The sequence below is a fragment of the Perognathus longimembris genome, chromosome 25 (assembly GCF_023159225.1).
Source record: "Perognathus longimembris pacificus isolate PPM17 chromosome 25, ASM2315922v1, whole genome shotgun sequence".
NCBI lineage: Eukaryota > Metazoa > Chordata > Mammalia > Rodentia > Heteromyidae > Perognathus > Perognathus longimembris.
The window spans coordinates 11,305,759-11,326,482 of NC_063185.1; the positions used below are offsets into that span (position 1 = coordinate 11,305,759).

Below are 20,724 nucleotides of genomic sequence, written 5' to 3' on the forward strand. Positions count from 1 at the left end.
AGGAAGATAGTCAAGCATCTGCAAAAGCGATTGAACCAACCACTGTTTACAGTGTGCATGCCATTCTATTTTTTAAGTTTTTATACCAGTCCTAGTGCTTGAATTCAGGGCCTGGGTGCTGTCCATTATTGGCGCTGCTCTATTGCCATAGAGGGGCTGGGAATATGGCCTAGTGGCAAGAGTGCTTGCCTCATATACATGAAGCCTCCTCAGCACCACATATATAGAAAAGGCTAGAAGTGGTGCTGTGGCTCAAGTGGCAGAGTGCTAGCCTTGAACAAAAAGAAGCGAGGGCCAGTGCTCAGGCCCTGAGTTCGAGGCCCTGGACTGGCAAAAAAAAAAAAGCCATAGATCTAGTTACTTATAAGCAGATGTTTTTTTCTCTTGTATCTGGAGGCTGGAAAGCCTAAGATCAAGGAATCAGGAAACCAGATATGTTGATGAGGACTGTTGTCTGGTTTACAAACTGTGTCTTCTTGCTGTGTCCTCCCGTGATGAGGTGGGAAGGGGTGAAGTCTTTTTTTGTAGGGACATAAATTAAATCATCCCCCCAAATCCCTTCTTCTAATACTCCCTTAGGGTTAAGATTTTAACATGAAGCCGAGTGCTAGTGGCTCATGCCTGTAATTCTTGTTATGTAGGAGGCTGAGATCTGAGGGACATGGTTCAAATCCAGCCTGTGCGGGAAGGTCCATGAGACTCTAATCTCGAGTTTTTTAAAGTGGAGCTGTGGTTCAACTGGTAGTAGCTAGCCTTGAGCAAAAAAGTTCGGGATTGCACCCAGGGCCTGAGTTCAAGCCCAGCACCCTGACACACACACACACACACACACACACACACACACACATTTCAACATGAATTCTGGGGACACAAACACCCAGATCACAGAACTGACAAAGGTGCCAAGGTAATCTTTAGGAGACAATGAAAAGGCATCTTGAATAAGATAGTGTAGACAGTGGTGGTGTGATATTTGCACAACTTTATAGGAACAATAAAAGCCACCAAATTGTACACTTTAGAAGGTACATTTTGTGTTATATGAATTATATGTCCATAAAGGAAATGAATGCAATAAATGCAGAGAGAAAACATGGTAAAATATTAACAACTGATAAATCTAGGTAAAGGGGTGCACGCGCGCGCGTGTGTGTGTGTGTCCGTGTGTCCGCGCGCGTGCGCACGCGCATCATCGTGATCCTGGAACTTGAACTTAGAGCCTGGGCTTTATCCGGAGCTTTATTTGTTCTAGGCTAGTACTCTACCACTTGAGCCACAGCTCCTCTTTGAGCTTTTTGATGGTTAATTGGAGATAAGAGGCTGTTTTCAAACCACAATCTCAGATATCAGCCTCTTGATTAACAAGGATTACAGCTATTCTCACCACCTTTCTGTTGAAATTGTTCAAAATAGGAGGCTGACAGCAGTTTCACCAGGCAATGGAGTGGAATTTTTAGAATGCCTGCGGACAGAGACAGGTCAAAGGGCTTTTGGCTGCCTTCCTCCAGTCTTCAGTCTCTGACTAAGGCAAAGATAAAGGAACATTTGTCTCAGCCTTCTTCTGATGGAATTTATTCTATTTCTGATCGGTCTAGACCCTCAGACAGTCTTTGAAAATGTCCACAGACCGGTACTGTGCGCCCCTCATGCTGGCTGTTGTTGAGGGGACTTTTTCTGACCTCAATGGACAAGACTGTCATTGGGGGCCAAGAGCCACAGCTTCCTTCCTGACCTCATTCTAGGACCATGGCCGGAGTGGTGGCAGGTGGACGTTCTTTCCTGTCCTCCCAAGAAAAGCACTAATATACCCAACCAGCATGCTTCTGAAGAGCGAAGATTTTGTTTCCAAATTTTCCTTTAAGTTCCTATATTTTCTTCTTTTTGCAGTTTTTTTATTTTTGCTATATAGTACCCTGTGGAGCTTGTCAAGTCTCTAGTTTCCTGTCTCTATGCCCCAAATATGAGGGGAAAAATCAGCAAGGTCCCAAGGTATCATCAGAAAATTTGGCCAGATCTCTTGCAGAAAAAAAAAAAAGGGAAAATGAATCATTAAAATGTCAGGCCTGGAAGGGACCTCAGAGTGAGACCTTTCATAGAGAGATCCACTCATTTCACAGCTCATACACACCTAAAAATGTAGTCAGAAGCACCTGCAAAAGCCATTGAGCCAACTACTGCTTTTACAGTGTGCGTGTTGGTCTATATATATATATACACACACACATCAGTCCTAGTGCTGGAATTCAGGGCCTGGGTGCTGTTCCTGAGCTTTTGTGCTAAAGCCTAGAGCTAGAAGTTCCACTCTGGCTTTTTATTTTGGTGATTCATTCGAGATGACAGTCTCACGGACTTCCTACCCAGGCTGGCTTTGAACAGAGATCCTCAGATCTCAGCCTCCTGAGTAGTTCAGATTACAGGTGTGAGCCACCCTGGTCTTTCCATGTGCAGGTTCACTATGAATTGATAGACCATTTTGATTCTGGATTCACAATGTGTACCTTTAACAGCTCTTAAGTTGGGTAATTTTGTGCTATTTATCTCCTAGCAGCAATGCTTTATGCATATTTCCCAAGTTTTATCCTCCCAGGAGAAAAATGAGTGTCTTCTTTTAGAAAAAGTCTAATATGTCATGATTTCTGACATGTGTCCGCTAAGATCATTTGGCATTGAGAGGTCAAGCGTGCTGATGACTGCATGACGCACCTAGCAACCCAGGTCATACGCAGTGGGTTTTCTGGTTTCTGGGCCCTTTTACCCAGCTCCCTGTGGCCTTGCATTTGAAAAACATCACCAAGTGACCAATTGTGGCAACTTGGAGTTTTTCTGGTGTTTTTTTTTTTTTTTTTTTTTAAATCGTGACATTTATCAATCTTGTGTAAAAGAAAAAAAATGTGTTGCTCACCTCTTTCCTCCCAGCAGGAAAGAAATTTATTGTCATGGATGAGAACATTTAAGGAAAAGAGCGCTGTTGGGAGAGATGGAGGAAAATAATAGATGGGATGACCAATCCAGATGCATTGCACTCGTAAACTCAAATGCAGAATTGAAACCCCTTTGTACAACTATGTAAGGATAAGTGGGGAAAAATTGGGGGGAAAAGACAGTTTTGTGTTTTTTTCTTCTGATAGTCCAGCTTGAGGAGATAATCAGAAGTGTAGGAGTATGGGATATTTATTGAAACTTTAAAAAAAAACAGTCTTAAAAATGGGAGAAGTTTAGTAGTTGAAAACTAGAAATCTATGTTTTGGAATATAAGTCACTTTGAAGATCGTTTTAAGGAGTGTGTGCGTGCGTGTATGTGTGAGGTTTAAAATCAGGGCCTCTCACTGTCACTTGGGTTTTTGGCTTGGTACTCTACCACTTGAACTATGCCTCCCCTTCTGGCTTTGTGCTAATCAGAGTCTCATGGACTTTTCGGCCCAGTTGGCTTTGAACTGTCATCATCAGCTCCCAGCCTCCTCAGTAGTTAAATTACAGGCATGAACGTACTAAGGAACTTTGTAATAACAGGAAAGTTCTCTTGAGACATGGTAGGAAAAGAAAGCTGATCCCAAGCTCCAAATAGGTGTTTAGATTTAGATAATGTGCAGTGAAACAAGACAAAAACCAAAACCATGAAATTATTCATGGGGAATGGGGTTATAGACTATTTCCTTAATGTTTTTCAGTTAACTCTAGATTTCACATGTTTCTGTAAGAATCACAGAGACAGTCTGTGTACCTCTCTCCCAGTTTGCTATAGGGAACTTTATTCTCTTTTCCTTCCCTCTTTTCCAAATGATCTGTAGCCATGGAAACCAAAGGTAGGGTTGTGTGTGTGTGTGTGTGTGTGTGACACAACATATCCTTCCTTCTGAAGAATCTGGCTCCAAAGTGTAATTGCTCTCTCTTTTCTCATGTGCCCAGGCTGACTGGCCTTTTGGTCTACTGTTGATCTAAGTACCTTCTGCTAATGTTGGGGTGCATTGAATCCATGCCTGCATTCATTGTGAATTCCTGTTAGATAAACAAGGTATAAATCTTCTGAAAGTATCGGGGGGGGGGGATTCCTGAAGCTATTTGGGGATGTAGGAAACCAGTGATTTCTATATTAAATTTTAAAGCCTTCAAAATATGAAGTGAAAAATAAGATGTGACATCTGAGGTATATATTTGAAGCAAAACAACAGAACCATGGCTTTATTAGAAGCCTCACATATAAGCCTGCTCTGAGCATGTTGTCTTCTCTGGAGAGATTTGGGGGACAGAGAGGCAGAAAGTTTGAGAAGCATAGCTAGACCTCTGAACTGCTTTGGGACTTGAACTAGGGGACTTGCCTGCTTGTTCCCTATCATGTAGGGTAAATGTCAGAGAATAAAAGAATAGCTGGAGTTCCCCTTCCCTCCCTTCTTCCTTTTCTTCCTCTCTCTCTCTCTCACTTTCTGGTGTGCCAATTCTGGGGCTTGAACTCAGAGCCAGGGCATTTTCCCTGGGTTTTGGGGTTGTTGTTTTTTGTTGTTGTTCTTTTTGCTCTAGGCTAGCATTTGTACCACTTCGAGACACAGCTCCACTTCCAGTTTTTAGTGGTTAATTGGAGATAAAAGTGTCATGGATTTTCCTGCCTGGGCTGGCTTCAAACTGCCATCCTCAGGTCTCAACCTTCTAAGTAGTTAGGATTATAAGTGTAAACACTGGCACCAAACTTACTTCATTGCTTTAAAAAGTTGTTTTCAATGTGTGTCTTAGGGTCCAGGCCTGACAGAAGATCACACTCAGCCAGAGAACTTGGGTTCAAGCTCATTTGATGCCCAGGGCCAGTCAGTCTGAATCATGGGATGGTCCCACATTTCCCACACACCTCATACTTAATTTAAAGTGCACGTTGAACTGGCAAGAATATTAGCAAGTCAGTCTTCGCTGATTTACATATTTCACTGCCCTCTTGATGTCAACACTCTTTTGTCATTTAAAATAAAGTTATTATGTGGTGGTGGGAATGTAAAGTAGTAATGCAGTCACAGTGGAAGGCAGTTTGGTTTCTTCAGAAGAACTAAACGCAGAACTACCCTATGGTCCAGTGATGCCACTCATGGGCATCTATCTGGAATATTATAAGTCAGGACACACAGTAAAGACATTTGCACAACCATGTTCATTGCTTCACTATTCACCACAGCTGTGTTATGAAACAGCCCAGAAGTCCTACAAAGAAAATGTGATAGGTAGGTAGGTAGATACATAGATGTAATATATGCATATATAAGATACATGCACATATATAAAAGAAATAGCATAATATGTATAATATATGCATAGGTTATACAATACATATAATAGAATTTTGCTTATCCATAAATAAGATTATGTCACTTGCAGGAAAATCAACGGACCTGGAAAAAATGATGTTAAGTGAAGTAAGTCAGGATCAGAGAAATAAAGGGTACGTGTTTTCTCTCATATGTGGAAGTTATATCTAAATTATAAACATAGGCAGACATTGTTTATGGTATCCACAGGGGTGGATTGCAATGGTGTAACTCCCTTGAACAACTCACAGCTCACAAAATGAATACCAGGAATGGGAGAGTGTATTGTGAAGGGGTGGGGGGAGATCAAGGGGAGGAGAGTAGATGAATGGAGAGAGATAGGGTAGGCAAATGCAGCAACAACATTCAGTGCACTTATGTGAAAATGAAACCAAATAACTTGGGGAAGATGGATGAGAATGATGGAAGGCGTGACACAGAGTAAGCTACATTGTATTTGTAAATTATATTGAAACACAACTACTCAAAAATAAGTGGAGCTGTAGCACAAGTGGTAGAATGCTAGCCTTGAGCAAAAATGCTCAGGGACAGTGCCCAGACTCTTGAGTTCAAGCACAGGCAGGCATAAAAAAAACTAATAATTAATACTAATTTTTTAAAAAAAGAAGTAGAGATTGAACATTACCAAAACCCTAGGACAGAGCATTCCTTTGGGGTTTTCTTTTCCCCCAATTCTTCCCCCTGAAGATTATCTTGGGAGTGTCAGAAGTGATTTTTTTATAAGTAGGTTGATCTTTTACAAGTGATGTGTTTACAAAGCATGAAATTAACATTTTGTACAAAGCCAAGAAATTGCTAAAGACATGGAGACTTCAGTAGCAGTTTCGAAGCTTGAGCAGTGATTAGCAAAGTCAGATGTTACAGGCAGTAATGCAATTAGCAGACTCCATCACCAAAACAGTTAACCTAGCACCTAAGGGCTGGCCCTTCCCCTTCCTCCTCAGCTGCTCAATAACACAGCAGCCATCCCAATATTTGGGAGACCGCAGTCCATTGGCACTGCGGTTTACTGAACATCACAGCGTTAGACTCAGCCCATTCACAGAGCTCCAGACTCCTACAAGGGTTGACCAAGGAGATTCACCAAGTACTTTATTGGTTACAGGAGTCCTCACTTTCAGGCCTTCTCCTAAACTAAACATCATATGAATTAAGGAACACCAGCAATAGCACAGACAAGTTTGGACATAGAGTTGTGCCCAGCATTCATAAAGGTAGCCAGAGAGGGTTGGGTGCTGATTGCTCAGGCCTGTAATCCTGGCTCCTCTGGAGACTGAGATCTGATAATTGCAGATCAGAGCCAGCCTGGGCAGGAAAGTCCATGAGAACTCTTATCTTCAGTTAACCACCGGAAAATCTGTAGTGGAGCCGTGGCTCCAAGTGGTAGAGTGTTAACCTGGAGCAAAAAAGTGCAGGGACAGCACCTTGTTCCCCATGACTGGCAAAAAAAAAAAAAAAAAAAAGCCAGAGAATATTAAGTTGCACATAGCAAAATCTTCTCAAGGAATCATGTGGATGTGTGATTGTGCAACTCAAATTCTAGACATGTGGCCCAAGTGGTCGAATTTTCCGTGGAAAAGGTTAAAGGATAGTGCCCAGGCCCTGAGTTCAAGCAATAGTAATAGCTCCCTTTGAATGTCCCAAATGATACACCTTATAACTATATTCTTTGCCTGGCTCTGTGTGTGTGTGTCTGTGTGTGTGTGTACGTGTGTATTCGTGTGTGCGTGTGCGTGCGTGGGTGTGTGTATTGCCTCTTGAGTGACGTTTGAGATTTCTTGGCAAGTTAATTTCATTGAAGATGAGCATCCCTCCCCCCCCGCCGGTGGGGGGGCCAGGTGGTCCCTCTGTGGTACTCTTCCTACCTACACTGGCCTTCAGGACTGGCTTTCTATCACACTTAAGTTCATCCGGAAGTGTTCCTCAACTTCCTCTCTTACTCCAGAGATACAAGAAGGGCCTCACGCTACTGAGGAGACTGAGATCTGAGGATTGAGGTTCAAAGCCAGCCTAGCCTGGAGCAGGAAAGTCTGTGAGACTCATCCCCGTTAACCATCAAAAAGCTGGAAATGGAGTGAAGAAAGTCTCAGGGACAGCACATTAAGCCCCGAGTTCAAGCCCCCGGACTAGGACCAATAAATAAACAAACAAAGCAAGCAAACAAGCAAGCAGATGTTGTGTTAATGCTCATGAACTCAGAGGCAGCCACTTGGTTGGGAACCTTGAGCCTCTAGTTAGCCCCTTTCACATGTAGGTAGTTGGGTTTGCAAAGCCTGGATTAGAAGATTTTAGGGATTCTGTATCCACTGCCTCTGCTTCTAGCTCATTCCATGATCCTGGTTATCTTCCTTCACTTTTCTAGACCATCATCTAAACATGTAGAAAATAAGTGGCTTTAATGTTCTGGCTTCAATGTTCGTTGGCTCTTGTACTCAATCTGAAATTCATTTCTAAGTCCTTACAACTTCCAGGAGTTCTTGTAGGCATTTGGGAGGAGGCAAGAATAAATAAAAACCAGACCAGTACAGCGTTGTTTGACAAGCAATGCCTCTCAAGGTGGTATCTGCAGACTGGGTCCCATCCACAATGAGATCATGCAGGATTTAAGGAAGTTCAGAAACTTTCATGGCACTTTGACATGGCCACGATAGCCAAGTGCATGCATAGTCAACTCCTGTTGACTAGACAGATCAGTTTACATGCAGTCAAGCTCAGATGGTGAATTGCGTGTGGTTCAAGCGTCATACTTGGCCCAGTTATTTATTCGTGCTCAGCAAACAAACAGCCCTTAAACTTAGTGGTTTAAAACAAACAAGCAACCTTTATTTGCTTAGGCATCTCTCTCTCTTTTTTTGTGCAGTTCTCAGGCCTGAACTCAGGGCCTGGGTGTCATGCCTAAGCTTTTTTGCACCAGAGCTAGCACTCTACCACCTGAGCCACAGCTCCACTTCTGGCTATTAGTAGTTTATTGGAGATAAGAGTCTCACAGACTTTCCTGCCTGGGCTAACTTCAAATCATGATCCTCAGATCTCAGTCTCCTACGTAGTTAGGATTATAGGCTTGAGCCACTGGCATCGGCTGGAAAATACCTTTTTGAGCAAGGCTTCCCAGAACACTGTCTCTTTGCCAGAGTAGATGAGCAGAAGCTGGAAGTCCCACTTCCTGGCTCATTTCTCATGGCTGGTTTAAGTTAGAAAATCTCAGTTCCTTTAAATACTGGCCTCCATGTGGTACCTTCTTCTTAGCATGGTGGCTGAGGTCTAAGCATGAGGGTACCAAGAAAACCAGCCAGAAGTACATGGCAATTTTATGGCCAAGTCTCAAAAAACATACTGCAATTCTCTTGCCAATCTCCACTGATTGAAGCATTCATAATGATTTACCCGAGTCCACCTCTTGAGAAGTATCTGGAAAGGTGCTAGAACAATACATAGGACAGATTTTTCTCATCCCCTATTCTATTGAGGGGTGCATTTGTTTCCTGTTGCTATGTAACAAGTCAACCATACATTTTGTGACATAGAATATTATACCCTTATGGGCTCAGAGTTTTATAGGTCAGAGGACTTGACTGGGTTTTTCTGCCTAGTTTGCTTCTGACAAGGTCAGCATCAAGCGTCAGCTAGACAAGGCTCTTTTCTGGAGACTGGGAAAGAAGAATCTTACTTCCAGACTCTCTGGCTGTTGGAAACATTCAGTTCTTTTGACTGGTTGTAGGATTGAGGTCCCTGTGCCCTTACTGGCTATTAGCCAGGGTTTTTCTCTGCTCCTTGGGAACACTCATTCTTGGCCCCCTTGTACTGAAAGCCAGCAGTGCCTCATCTAAATCCCGCCCCACCCTATTCTTTCAACCATCTTCTTTCTTTTTTTTCTGAACTAGGATTTGAACTTGAGGATCTCAAACTTGCTAAGAAGGTGCTATGCCACTGAACCATACCTCTAGACAGTATTTACACTGGAAACTTTGAGATAGGATCTCGCAGGCCCAGGCATGGGCCTGATCCTCCCTATTTTTCACTTCCTGCCATAGCTAGCGTATCATAGCATAGCTCATCATCTTCTGTTGAGATGGTAGTCTCATGAACTTTTCTGTTCTGGCTACCGTAGAACCATATCTTTCAGGTCTTAGCATCCCCTGTATCTAGGGTGATAGACATAAGACATGATACCCAGCTGATGCCGAAAAGGGGTAGGTATACCTAGGCTGGCCACAAACCACAATCTTCCAGTTTTCTGCCTCCACAGTAGGTAGGATTGTTGGCATGGAGCAGCAGCACTTGAATAGCTTTCTCTTCTGTGTGACATGATCTCAGTATTTAGCCCATACCAGCTTGGAACTCCTGATCCTTCTGCCTCATCTCCAAGTGCTGGCTGACTTCCTCCTATGCTGCCAGATGGAGAAAGTACTTAGTGGTATGGGTTTGTTTGTTTATTTTTAATGTGATTAAATTATGTTAATCTCCTTTTGCCGTATAACTAACATACTGCCCTCGCAGGAGTGACACCCCATCGTATTCAGTATTCACGGGGTCCTACACTCAAAAGGGAGGAATTTGCTAAAGGATAAAGGTATTGAAGGTCATCCTTCGTATTTGGCCTGCCATTGATGGTTTAGTACTCAGTGAATTAGAAAGTAAAGCCCAGTGTTTATTTGTCACAGGTAGTTTAAAAAGCACTGATTTTGAGTCCAATGGGTGGGAATGACATGTATGCAGAAAGCTATCATTTAAGACCTTTCATGCTCACTTAAAAGAGAGAAGAGTAGAGAGGGTGCTGGGGCAGGTCAGTGGGAGGAAAGGTTAGTTTTTTAAGTGCAGGCCCTAGAATGAAGCTTCATTACGACTTGAGATTTGAAAGAGCCTTGGAAGAGAAAGTGTGCTTTGGATCTTTAAATGGTGCTGTAGATTGACATGATGGAATTTTACCCAATGTTCAGGAGAATACTATTATGCTGTTTGCTGGAAAGTGGATGGAACTGGAGCTGGTCCTGTTAAGTGGATTGAGCCACTTACACAAAGACAGTTACTACATGTTTTTTCTCTCTCTTTGTTTCTCTTTTTGGTAGAATCTAGAGAAAAACAACAAAACGAATCAACAACAACAACCTCATGGCCATAAAAGGGATGACCACAGGTTTGGGGGGGCCAGAAGGGAGGGAGAAAAGGGGAGGAGGGATGCGTTGTATTCATAAACTGTCATGGTGAATTGAAAGCCCTTTGTACAACTACTTAAAGATGAAAAAAATTAGTTTAAAAAGAACCCAAAATAATAGTATCTGCCTAATCTAAAAATATAACAATGTTTTTTAAAAAAATGAGAGAAGGCAGATGATGCAAGTGTTCCAAGCCTGTTACTTCTTCTACAAGTAATTTCAGGATCAAGTGATCGAACTCTCTTTAGAGTTTTGCAGCCTGTAACACTGACCTAAAGCCATTTAATCAAAGGATAAAGTTAATCCTCAGAGTCCTTTTCTAGTATTAAGTGGTTGTGACTGTGTTAGGTGTATTTAATCCCTCCGTGACCTTGCCATCACCTAGAAAAGATAAAACAAAAGGGCTTTTCCCCCACCATTCACTCACTCATTCAGCAGAAAAATGACATCTGCCATTGAAAGGTGGGGCCTAGAAGAAAGAAGTTAGATCATTGGGTGTGTTCTAGAAGAGGATATTGGGATACTAGTGCCCCCTTTCTCCTCCTCCTTCCTCTTTCTCCTCCTCCTCGCTTCCTGACCACCCTGAGGTGAACAGAACTACCTCTTCACATTTCCTCCTCACAATATCCAGTGCCATTGTGCATCCAGAGCAAGAAGGCCCACAGAGACTGTGGATGGAATCTTTAAAACCATGAACCTTCTCATAAACTTAATTACCAAAGTCCTAGTGATGGAAGACTGACAAGAAGATTATAAATGCTAATCTTAGTAGGGCACTGACACTTGGTGGCTCACCTCTAATCGGTTCCAGGTAGGATGCCTCTCAGAGATGCATCTCTGGGAGGTTGGAAAGTGCTTTTCATCAAGCTTTGCAGTTGTGCCTGCTTTTCACTTTTGCCAACCTGCAGCTGCTGCACCAAGCCATGGAACTGCTTGGTTTTGCTCACCACATCAAGGCTCTGAGACAAGTGTTTCCTGCTGTTTATCACATGCCAGCTAGACTGACCTTCCAGCCTCTTATGAGCTGCCCTCTTGGGTTGTAGAAGCATGATTTACCCCTGCAGGGCTCCCCCTCCAAGCTCTGGCCAACCCATCCTGGGATAGAGGATGCAGCAGACAGATGTGTGGGGTCTGGATGAGCAGTTGTGATGATAGATGGCTCACATGGCAGCAAGCACTGGGGAAAATGCTTTCATACTGATTTTTCTTGGAGCCTCAGTTTTGTCATCTATGAAGTGGATGTAATGACAATAATAAGAATGTAGTCTCACTCCACACATACACACATAAAGACAAAAAGGTAAGCTATAATCAACTCGCCACTTGTGGAGACAATAACAAAATCAGATCACCCCTGACAATCACCCATGGAATATAAAGACACACCACCTCTCAAATGTCCAATGCAGGCAGCTTTCCTCCAGCATGAAAACCAGTTCCTGCTTCTTTGATTGAAGTGATCACATGATTGCTATGCCTTCTAAGATAATGAAAATTGTTCTTTCAAGATTAGGCTTTCTCAGTGCTAGCAGACCCCCTCGTGCTGATTAGGAATCTTGCCAGCCTCCCCAGTTGGGTTTGTGTGTGTGTGTGTGTCTGTGTGTGTGTATGTGTGTTTGTGTGTTCTTGTCTTTGGCTGGTTCTGGGGCTTGGACTCGAGGTTTGCATGCTGTACTCTTGCTTTTATGCTCCACTTGAGCCACAGTTCCACTTCCAGCTTTTTCTCAGTAGATTATTGAAGAGTCTCACAGACTCTTCTGCCTGGACTGGCTTCAAACCATGATGCTCAGATCTCAGCCTCCTGAGTAGCTAGGATTACAGGCAAACCATTGGTGCCCAGCTTGTGTTCCTTTTTTGACAGGTTGTTACTGAATTTCAGAAGGTGATGTAGACAGGCAATCTAGTCTCATCAGACCTGATTTTTTTAACTTACTATCTCCTCCTGCCCTTCCTCTTTTTATTTTTATTTTATTTTATTTATTTGTTATGGTACTGCGGCCTGAATGCAAGTATTCAGCTTTAGCCATGCATCCATCCCTGTTTGTTTTGGCTACTTTTAAGATCAGGTTCACTCAGACCCACTTGGACCATAATAATCCTTCTATCTATATATTCGGTATGCCAGGTGTACTTTGTACCTGGTTGAGATGAATTCTTGTGAACTCTAGCCTGGGTTGCCTTTGAACCACAGTTTTTCCTATCACTATCTTCTGAGAAGGCTTGATTTGCTTTCTATGGACAGTATTGAAACTTTGTAATCATGGGTTGAAGCAGATACCAGTCTAGTTAAGGAACTGGACTTGGTTTCCGGATAATAACCCATATCTTTGGGACCAGGGTATCTGATCTTACAGATTAGCTTCTCACCAAAGTGTCCCATTCTCAGGCTACATATCTTGACCCAGACCCACAGAATGCATCTAATTCTTTAAAACAAACATCACAACGAATGGAAGGAAGAAGAAGGAGCAAGTAACAGTCATATTCAGTGTACAATGAAAGTAGGGATGGGCTGGGGGAAGATGGTAGAAAGCAGTGAAAGGGTGACACTGATCAAGATGCATTATACTCATAATATGACATGTGGAATTGAAACCTCTTTGTACAGCTACTTGGAATAAACAAAAATCAGTGTGTTCCAATGCCTACATCAGCCTTTCAGGCCAAGCTAGTCTCATCTGTACCTGGGCTATGATGGCAGGCTCCATGTCTTCACTCCTCCTGGCTGTCTAGTCCCTGGCTGCTAGACTGCTGGAATGCTTTCCATATTCTGCCCGATCTTGCCTCCTCCTTATTGAAAGCACTTGCGTGTTCAAATGGGAAAGACAAAAATCCTCATATCTGCCTGCCTCTCGCTCCACCTAGACTCCTTTCTCTTAGCACACTTTTACTACTCTCTCCAGCTGCTCTTCGTTTCCTCTTCATCCTGCCATGGGGCCTTGGAAGCCTTTGCTTTTGCTTCTTCTAGAATGTTCTGTCCTTTCTATTTATTGCATTAATTCCTTATTAAGATTCCTTGTGAAATCCTTGCCAAATAGATCTCATCTTAAACCCGTGGATCTAGTCTGAAATAAAGGGATTCTTTGTGCCTCTCTTCTATTTACCTGCCACCTTGGCTATTTTAATTGATTGTGATTTCTGGGTTCATGTCTGTTTCCCCCTGCCACGCACATTTCTGTACGTTCTGTCAGGGGTGCATTGTATTGATCCTGACCTGTGTTGTACTCATTATGAAGCTAAGTGGGACCAGAGAACACGTAGATAGATAAGAGGTACAAATCAACATTATGAAGTGACCAGTGATGGAGTCCCCCCCCGCCCCCCCACACCCCATGATGTGACATTTGGGTCCTTACTCTGAAGAAATCGCCACCCTGTGTAATGATTCACACACAAGTAAACCCAGCATTCAGGAAGCAAAGGCAGGAGGGATTAAAGTTCAAGAGCTGCCTTGACTATATTGCAAGATCCTCCTATTACAGATCTAAGAGGAAAATAGTGACATTTTATCCTAGAGCTCTGGGAATAAAGAAAGAAAATAAAAAGAAATATTGCAGTTACTCCTTTATCATGGAAGGAAAAGTTAAGGAAGAGTCCATTTGCCCTTTAGATAACAAACATTCCCAGATATCTTGGCTTATTTTTTTTTCCTCCTTGCTGTTTAAAAAGTCTTAATGAGCTTTCACACCTTACATAGCAAATGACCTTTTCTGGAGCCATCTGTATAAAATAAAGGGATGAGTATAGTATGGCTCTGCCCTTGAAAACTCAGACTGAGCCTTTTGACCTTCCCCTTTGAGGGAATGGGCCCCATGCCTACCAGAGACCCAGACAGCCTGTTGTGGAGATAGCAGAGTTACTGGAGCATAGCAAACTGACCCAACAGGTTGCTGGCTGAAACAGCAGGACTTGCCTGCTGTGGGCCCAGCCTGTAGAGTCTCATGGTTGCTAGGTCACAGTCTTCCCTTGGATTCATGCATAGTACCTGGAAGGTTTGTTGTCTCCTAATACTTGGTTCTGGTTGAATTGAAAGAAGAGGTTTTTATGTTGTTGTTGTTTTTCTTAATAGCATGTTGGGAAGGGCTGGGGGCACATCCTCTTCCTTTAAGTCTGACTTAGCGCTGCAGTGAGAGAGAGTCTTAAGGGGGAACATTTTCCCTGAATGAAGAGGAAATTGTCTTTCTCCCTGTATGTCTTACAGGAAGAGGGTTACTAGAGATGTATTCCAGACCATTCTTCACTCAGAGACCTTCTGTGGCTCCCACCTGACAAATGTAAGGCCTTCTAGTTCTATCTAGTCCAGATTTCTTTCTGGTCTTTTAACCTTTTTTTTTTTTTTGCCAGTCGTGGGGCTTGAACTCAGAGCCTGAGCACTGTCCCTGAACTTCTTTTGCTCAAGGCTAGCACTCTACCACTTGAACCACAGTGCCACTTCAGGATTTTTCTGTTTATGTGGTGCTGAGGAATTGAACCCAGAGATTCATGCATGCTAGGCAAGCACTCTACCACTAAGCTACATTCCCAGCCCTTAAGTCCTTTTTTTGAACCCTATTTGTTCCCCCCAAATCAGTATACTTGGCCGTTAAATAAATATGTCCCAGACCTTGTAGCCTACTTCTTTTTTGATGGGGGAAGGTTCTACTCTTGGAGCTTTAACTCAGGGCCTTGGTGCTGTCCCTGAGTTGTTTTTTTCACTCAAAGCTGTTGCTCTGCTACTTGAGCCACAGCCTCACTTCTGGATTTTTGATAGTTAATTGGAAGTAAGAGTCTCATAGGCTTTCCTACTTGGTCTGGCTTTGAACTGTGTTCCTCAGATCTCAGCCTCCTGAGTAGCTAGGATTTCACAGGTGTGAACTACCAGTGCTTAGATAGCCTGTTTTTTCTATACATATGTCTCTGAAGCAGTTTCTTTCCCCCATGCTTGATACTGATAGTCAGAACCCTGTGTATTTTTTAGTCTCTTCTCAGAGACTTCTGTAGGTGGCCTACCCTGGTCGCTCAGGTAGGTTTTTAATTTGGGGCCCTTGGAAATCCTCATAGAATTTACCCACACAACTTCTACTGTACTGTATTTTAGTCTGTGTGTGTGTGTATGTGTGTGTATGTTCCTTTCTTGCATGTTTTATATCCATTTGTTGAGGCTATGCAATGTCTTCATTTCTCCCAGAGCTCTTTAGATGTAGCAGGCCCTCAATTGTCAGTTATAATTTATGAAATGAATAAATAAGAATATCCACCGGTGTCCTCAAACATTCATGAAGAAGGTACATGTGTCCACTTGTCCTTTATGCATGTGGGGGGTAAGGAGTTCTGTGTCAGAGCATGTGTGCATAGGTGTCAGTAATGGGACTTAAACTCAGGGCTTTGTATTTTTTTTTCACTGGCTCTCTACCACTTGAGCCACACCTCCACTTTTGTTCAATAAATTAAAGTCTACTTGGTCCTCAGTGTGCGTACGTGCATGCGTGTGTATGTATGTGTTACAGAGAAGAAAATGTTATTAGAATAATCTATTAATGGATGAAGTTCCATAGAGTTATCGAAACCCATGCCAGTGCTTCTGTAGGATTCATTGAAAGGAAAGGGAAAAGAACCATCCTCAAAGTTGCAGCCTGCTCTGGTCTGTAATGCATACTTAGACCCTGGCTTACAGGCCTTGGCCTGCTGCATTTTCTTCTTGGCCCTCCCATTGTTTTGAAGCTATCCACAGGCCATCCGGGCTAGGGGTGCAAGTGCCGGCCTTTGCTGAGCTGCAGTTGTCCATGCCAAGTCCACAGGCCGGGGGGAGCGCATCTACTTCAGTGAAGCTGTCTTTTCAAGCAGAATACCACTTGCCTGGCTTCTGCCCCATTCTTTCCTCTCTCCAAACCGTGCCAGACACACTAAATAGTAATTAAAGATTAAAATTCCATTTGTGAGTGTGCACAGTGTGTGATTGTTTCCACACTGATCGATTCTTAGTAGAATGTTAAGTAAAAGCACCCAGATACCAGAGGCAATTATTTAGAGCAGCTGGTCAAAATCTGCTTCCAATTGATCATTTGATGTGACTCCCACTTTAATTCTGCCAGCTTCGTCTACAGATTACTTGTCTTGCTGGGTTCCTATCCATCCTTTTTGCCTCCTGGAGTAAAAGGATGTTCTTGAAAACAAGGGGAAGCAAAAGATGATTGTAAATTGTTCACAACTGGCTCATGCCTATAGTCTTAGCTATTCAGGAGGCCGAGATCTGAGAATCACAGTTTGAAGCCAGTTTAGACAGAAAAGTCTTAGACTATCATCTACAATTAATTAGCAAAAAGCCAGAAATGGTGTTGTGATTCAAGTGGTAGAGCACTAGCTTTGAGCCAGAAAGCTTAAGGAAAGCATCCAGGCCCTGAGTGTAAGCCTCAGTACTGCAAGATGGTTGTTTAACAACAACAACAACAAAAAAGGCGACTAATCACAGCTTTCCATAGACAAATGTCCAAATTGGAAGTGAAGGGAACTTAAAATTACCTCTAGATTGAAAAGGCCACACTTGCTCTTTTACATAATATTACGTGATTGCTATTGCTTATCTTGTAAGAAGCATTGCCCTTGTCTTTCTTATTACTAAAGGTCTGGTGGCAATTTGTTTCCATTATAGAATGACACTATAAAAATGTGTTGTTGTTTTTTCTTGAAGTAAGTTTCCACAGGGCAGTGTGCCATCCTGTTAATGAGGAGACTCTCTAAATCCTGTTATCAACAAGAGCCAGTTGAACTGGGAGAGGTGTTAAATAGGTTGTCTCTGCAGGAACCAGTTGTTAATTCAATTCTTATCCTTTCCCCCATTCCCTGAAACAGAGCAATCACCAGTGCATACCTTGTTTGCATAAACTTTCTCCAAAAACAATGTGTCAGCAGCTTTCCCTTCCTCCAAGGACTTAGCTTTCATTGACCCTGACCTAAGACTTTGTAGACATTAGCTCACTGCTAATTGTCCTGACTTCCCGGAAGTCCATATTGTTAACTATTAGTTTTATCTATTTATCAGAGAAACTGCATTCACTGAACTAGAAAATGAAACCTTGGTTTTTCCAAGTCTAGAGCCAGAATGCTCTGAGTTGTTAAGCTGAAATACTTGCCTCAATTATCCATCCATCCACCCATCCATCCATCCATCCATCCTTCCATTCACTGGAAACATCTTAGTATACTGGAGTGTCATGTAGGAATATGAACACCAACTTGAAAGGAACTAGGCAGGGAAGGCAAAGTTTACCTCTCCAGAAGGAGTGTTACTGACAGGAAGCCAATTAAGCAAGTACACTAGGCAGTCCCTCAACCTAGTCTTTTTTTTTTTTTTCAAATTTTTATTATCAAACTGATGTACAGAGAGGTTACAGTTTCATACGTTAGGCATTGGATATATTTCTTGTACTGTTCGTTACCTTGTCCCTCATACCCCCTCCCTCCTCCTCCTTTCCCTTTTCCCCCCTGAGGTGTTCAGTGCATTTTCACCAAACAGTTTTGCAAGTATTGCTTTTGTAGTTGTTTGTCTTTTTTACCCTGTGTCTCTCAATTTTGGTAGCCTTTCCTAATGCTGTAACTGCTCTTCATGCTGATTGGTCAGAACTTAATGGTCACAATGTTTTTGTGCCATGGGCTAAAAGTTTACCCATGTAGTCAACCAAAGTCAGGACAACTGGGGAAAGCAGGACTTTATCAGAAAACCAGTTGGTAACTGGTGTTCCACACTCTGGCCTTGCTTCTAGCACCTAGAAAAACAATTGTTATAATAGGATGTGGCTTAATTAGACTAGTTTTATTTTAAGATGATGGCTACCCTTAAAATGGCAGTGCTTTTATGAAACAGTCACTTTTACAAGAAAAGATTCTAACTCCGTCCATCCAACTGGTATTTATTTAGAGCCTAACAAGAACCAGATAGTGACATAGAAATGCACATTTGATAAAGCCGAAACAGACATTGAAGGACAATGTGGGGACTGAGACCTCTACAGATCCCAGAGGGAGCTAGGGAGGGGCAGGAAAGAGGATAGGGAGGAGAGAGGTAGGAAAGGTAAGCAGGCAGGCAGAGACATCATTAAGGGGGAAGCAGTGGAGATGGGTGTGAAAAGCTCAGAAATTTGGGTTCTTACATCTCCACTGTCAGTAAAGCATCTCATTGTGTTTTGAGAACTGGCTTCTGTGAGATCACGCCTATGCACCTCAGTCCCACTAGGATCAGAAGACTTTCACAAGTGTGTGCCTTCCATGGAAGATATCCAATAGCCATTCTTAGCAGTGTAATCTTGGCAAGGCTGTGTGCCTAGGGGAGGAGTCTTTCCACATAATTCGTGTGTGCGTGCACGTGTATGCAGGTGCTTGTTTTTGAACTCAGGGACTATACACTATCCCTTAGCTTTTTTGCTCAAGGCTGGCACGCTAGCACTTGAGCCACAGCTCTCCTTCTGGTTTTTTTGTGGTTAATTGAAGGTAAGGGTCTTTTATGGACTTTCCTGCCCTGGTTGACTTTGAACCTCAGTTCTCAGATCTCAGCCTCCCCAGTAGCTAGGATTGCAGGCATGAGCCACTGGGTACCTAGCTCTACATGATTCTGTGGTTGCCATGTATTCCTTGCTTTTTTCACTGTTGCTTCTCTTCAGGCCATAAACAGCTCCACTGTTCTTGCTGGTACCACCAAGTCTCTGCCCAGGTTTTCTACCTTTCCTGCTTCTAATCTCTCCTCTCCTGAGCCCAGCCCAGTGCCTAAATGTCCAGGGAACATTCCTTATTCCACTCAACCCCTGACACCTGCAGCAGCCTCTATGGGTTTTTCTCTTAAGAAGTCACTTATTGGGCTCTGTCCAGCCTGTAACCTAGCCACTAGTTATGTGCAACTCCAGAACCCTGGAAATGTCTCGGCACGAGGACAAACACCTGCAAAATCCCCGGTGGATTTTGAAGCCTTACTTGCAAAAAGAAAACAGGCCAAAAAAAAAAGGAATGTAAAATAACTCACTACCTTTTTGTCATGATTACATATTGACATGAAAATGTTTTGGATGGAGTGTATTGGATTGAATTAAGTATGTTACTAACTAAGGTAACTTCAGCTGTGCCTTTTGGTTTGGTTGCTTTTGAGGTAGAGTCCCACTGTGCTAGTCTAGTCTGGTCTAGTCTGAACTCACAATCCTCCTGCCTCATACTCCTCAATGCTGGGATTTGAGGCATGGGCCATTCATTACACCTCCCATTATTTTCTCCTTCCTCCTTTCCCTCCCCTCCCTTTTCTTTTTCATCACCCTACTCTTCCCTCCCTTCTACTCTCCCCTCCCCTTTTTTAATGTGTAAAGTAAAACATTTCAGGTTGCTTACCTGCCCACCCCTTAATTCTGTTGAGGAACACTACACTTAGCAGTTTCTCCCTTGGGGAGAAAAAAATGTGCCCATCTCTTCTCTTTCTTGCCGGTTGGTGAATTTCTCAAGGGTAGACACTGAGCTTCTATCATCTCTCTAGATCTCCAGTTAATGCACAGAGGGCAAACCCTGACACGGCTCAAGATGAGCCATACTGGCAGCTGCCCCCGTCAGCTCAAGTCCACACCCTGCTGGCTTGTATCCGACACTGAGGATTTGTCAGACATTCTGTCCATATCCAAAGCCCCTTATGCAGTGTCCTTCCTGGGGCTCTGTCCCTGATCTCATTTCCCCTTTCTTTTTCACAGTTTTTGTCTTTTTTCCCCTCCTAAGGGCTCCCACAGTCGACCAAAGAAGCCACTTTTCCCGGGAGGTGGGCAGACGCTGAAGGACTGGCATGACAAGGAGGCCATCAAGAGGGATGCTCAGCGCGTAGGTACGAGGGCAGGACCGTCCATGGGTGCCCTGGAGGGTGTGGGCACTGTGATTGCTCACGCGTGCACGTGTGTGTGTGTGTGTGTGTGTGTGTGTGTGTGTGTGTGTTAACATGAATATCTGACCCTCTTGGTCACTTCCTCCCTGGGCCCCCCTCCTTTGCCTCATGCCACCCATCTTCATGCATCTCACCAGGCCCACTGCCTACGGGTATTTGTCCTGCCTCATTTACTGGGTGATGGCAAAAGTCTCCACCATGTAGGATCCTTTACCACCAACAGAAGGAGCAATACTAAAAGCCACCTGTGGTGAACAGGATCCATGCCTGGTACTTTGTGCACCCCTGGCTCAACCTGTAATAAGAGTTGATTGGCCATTTAGTAAGTGGGGGGGGGGGCCTGTACCTCAGAGAGGCACACTTATCATCCCACAGTCACATGGCC

At 43.3% G+C, this 20,724-nt stretch overlaps 1 protein-coding gene across 1 annotated transcript in view; it reads left to right on the top strand.

Moving 5' to 3' along the window:
* Positions 1-20,724, top strand: part of Galnt10 (polypeptide N-acetylgalactosaminyltransferase 10) — a 165,582-nt gene that overhangs the window by 56,369 nt on the left and 88,489 nt on the right. Inside the window, exon 2 of the mRNA XM_048334333.1 lies at positions 20,180-20,282. Coding sequence (XP_048190290.1) covers positions 20,180-20,282 — 103 coding nt within the window. The remainder of the gene's footprint in view (positions 1-20,179; positions 20,283-20,724) is intronic.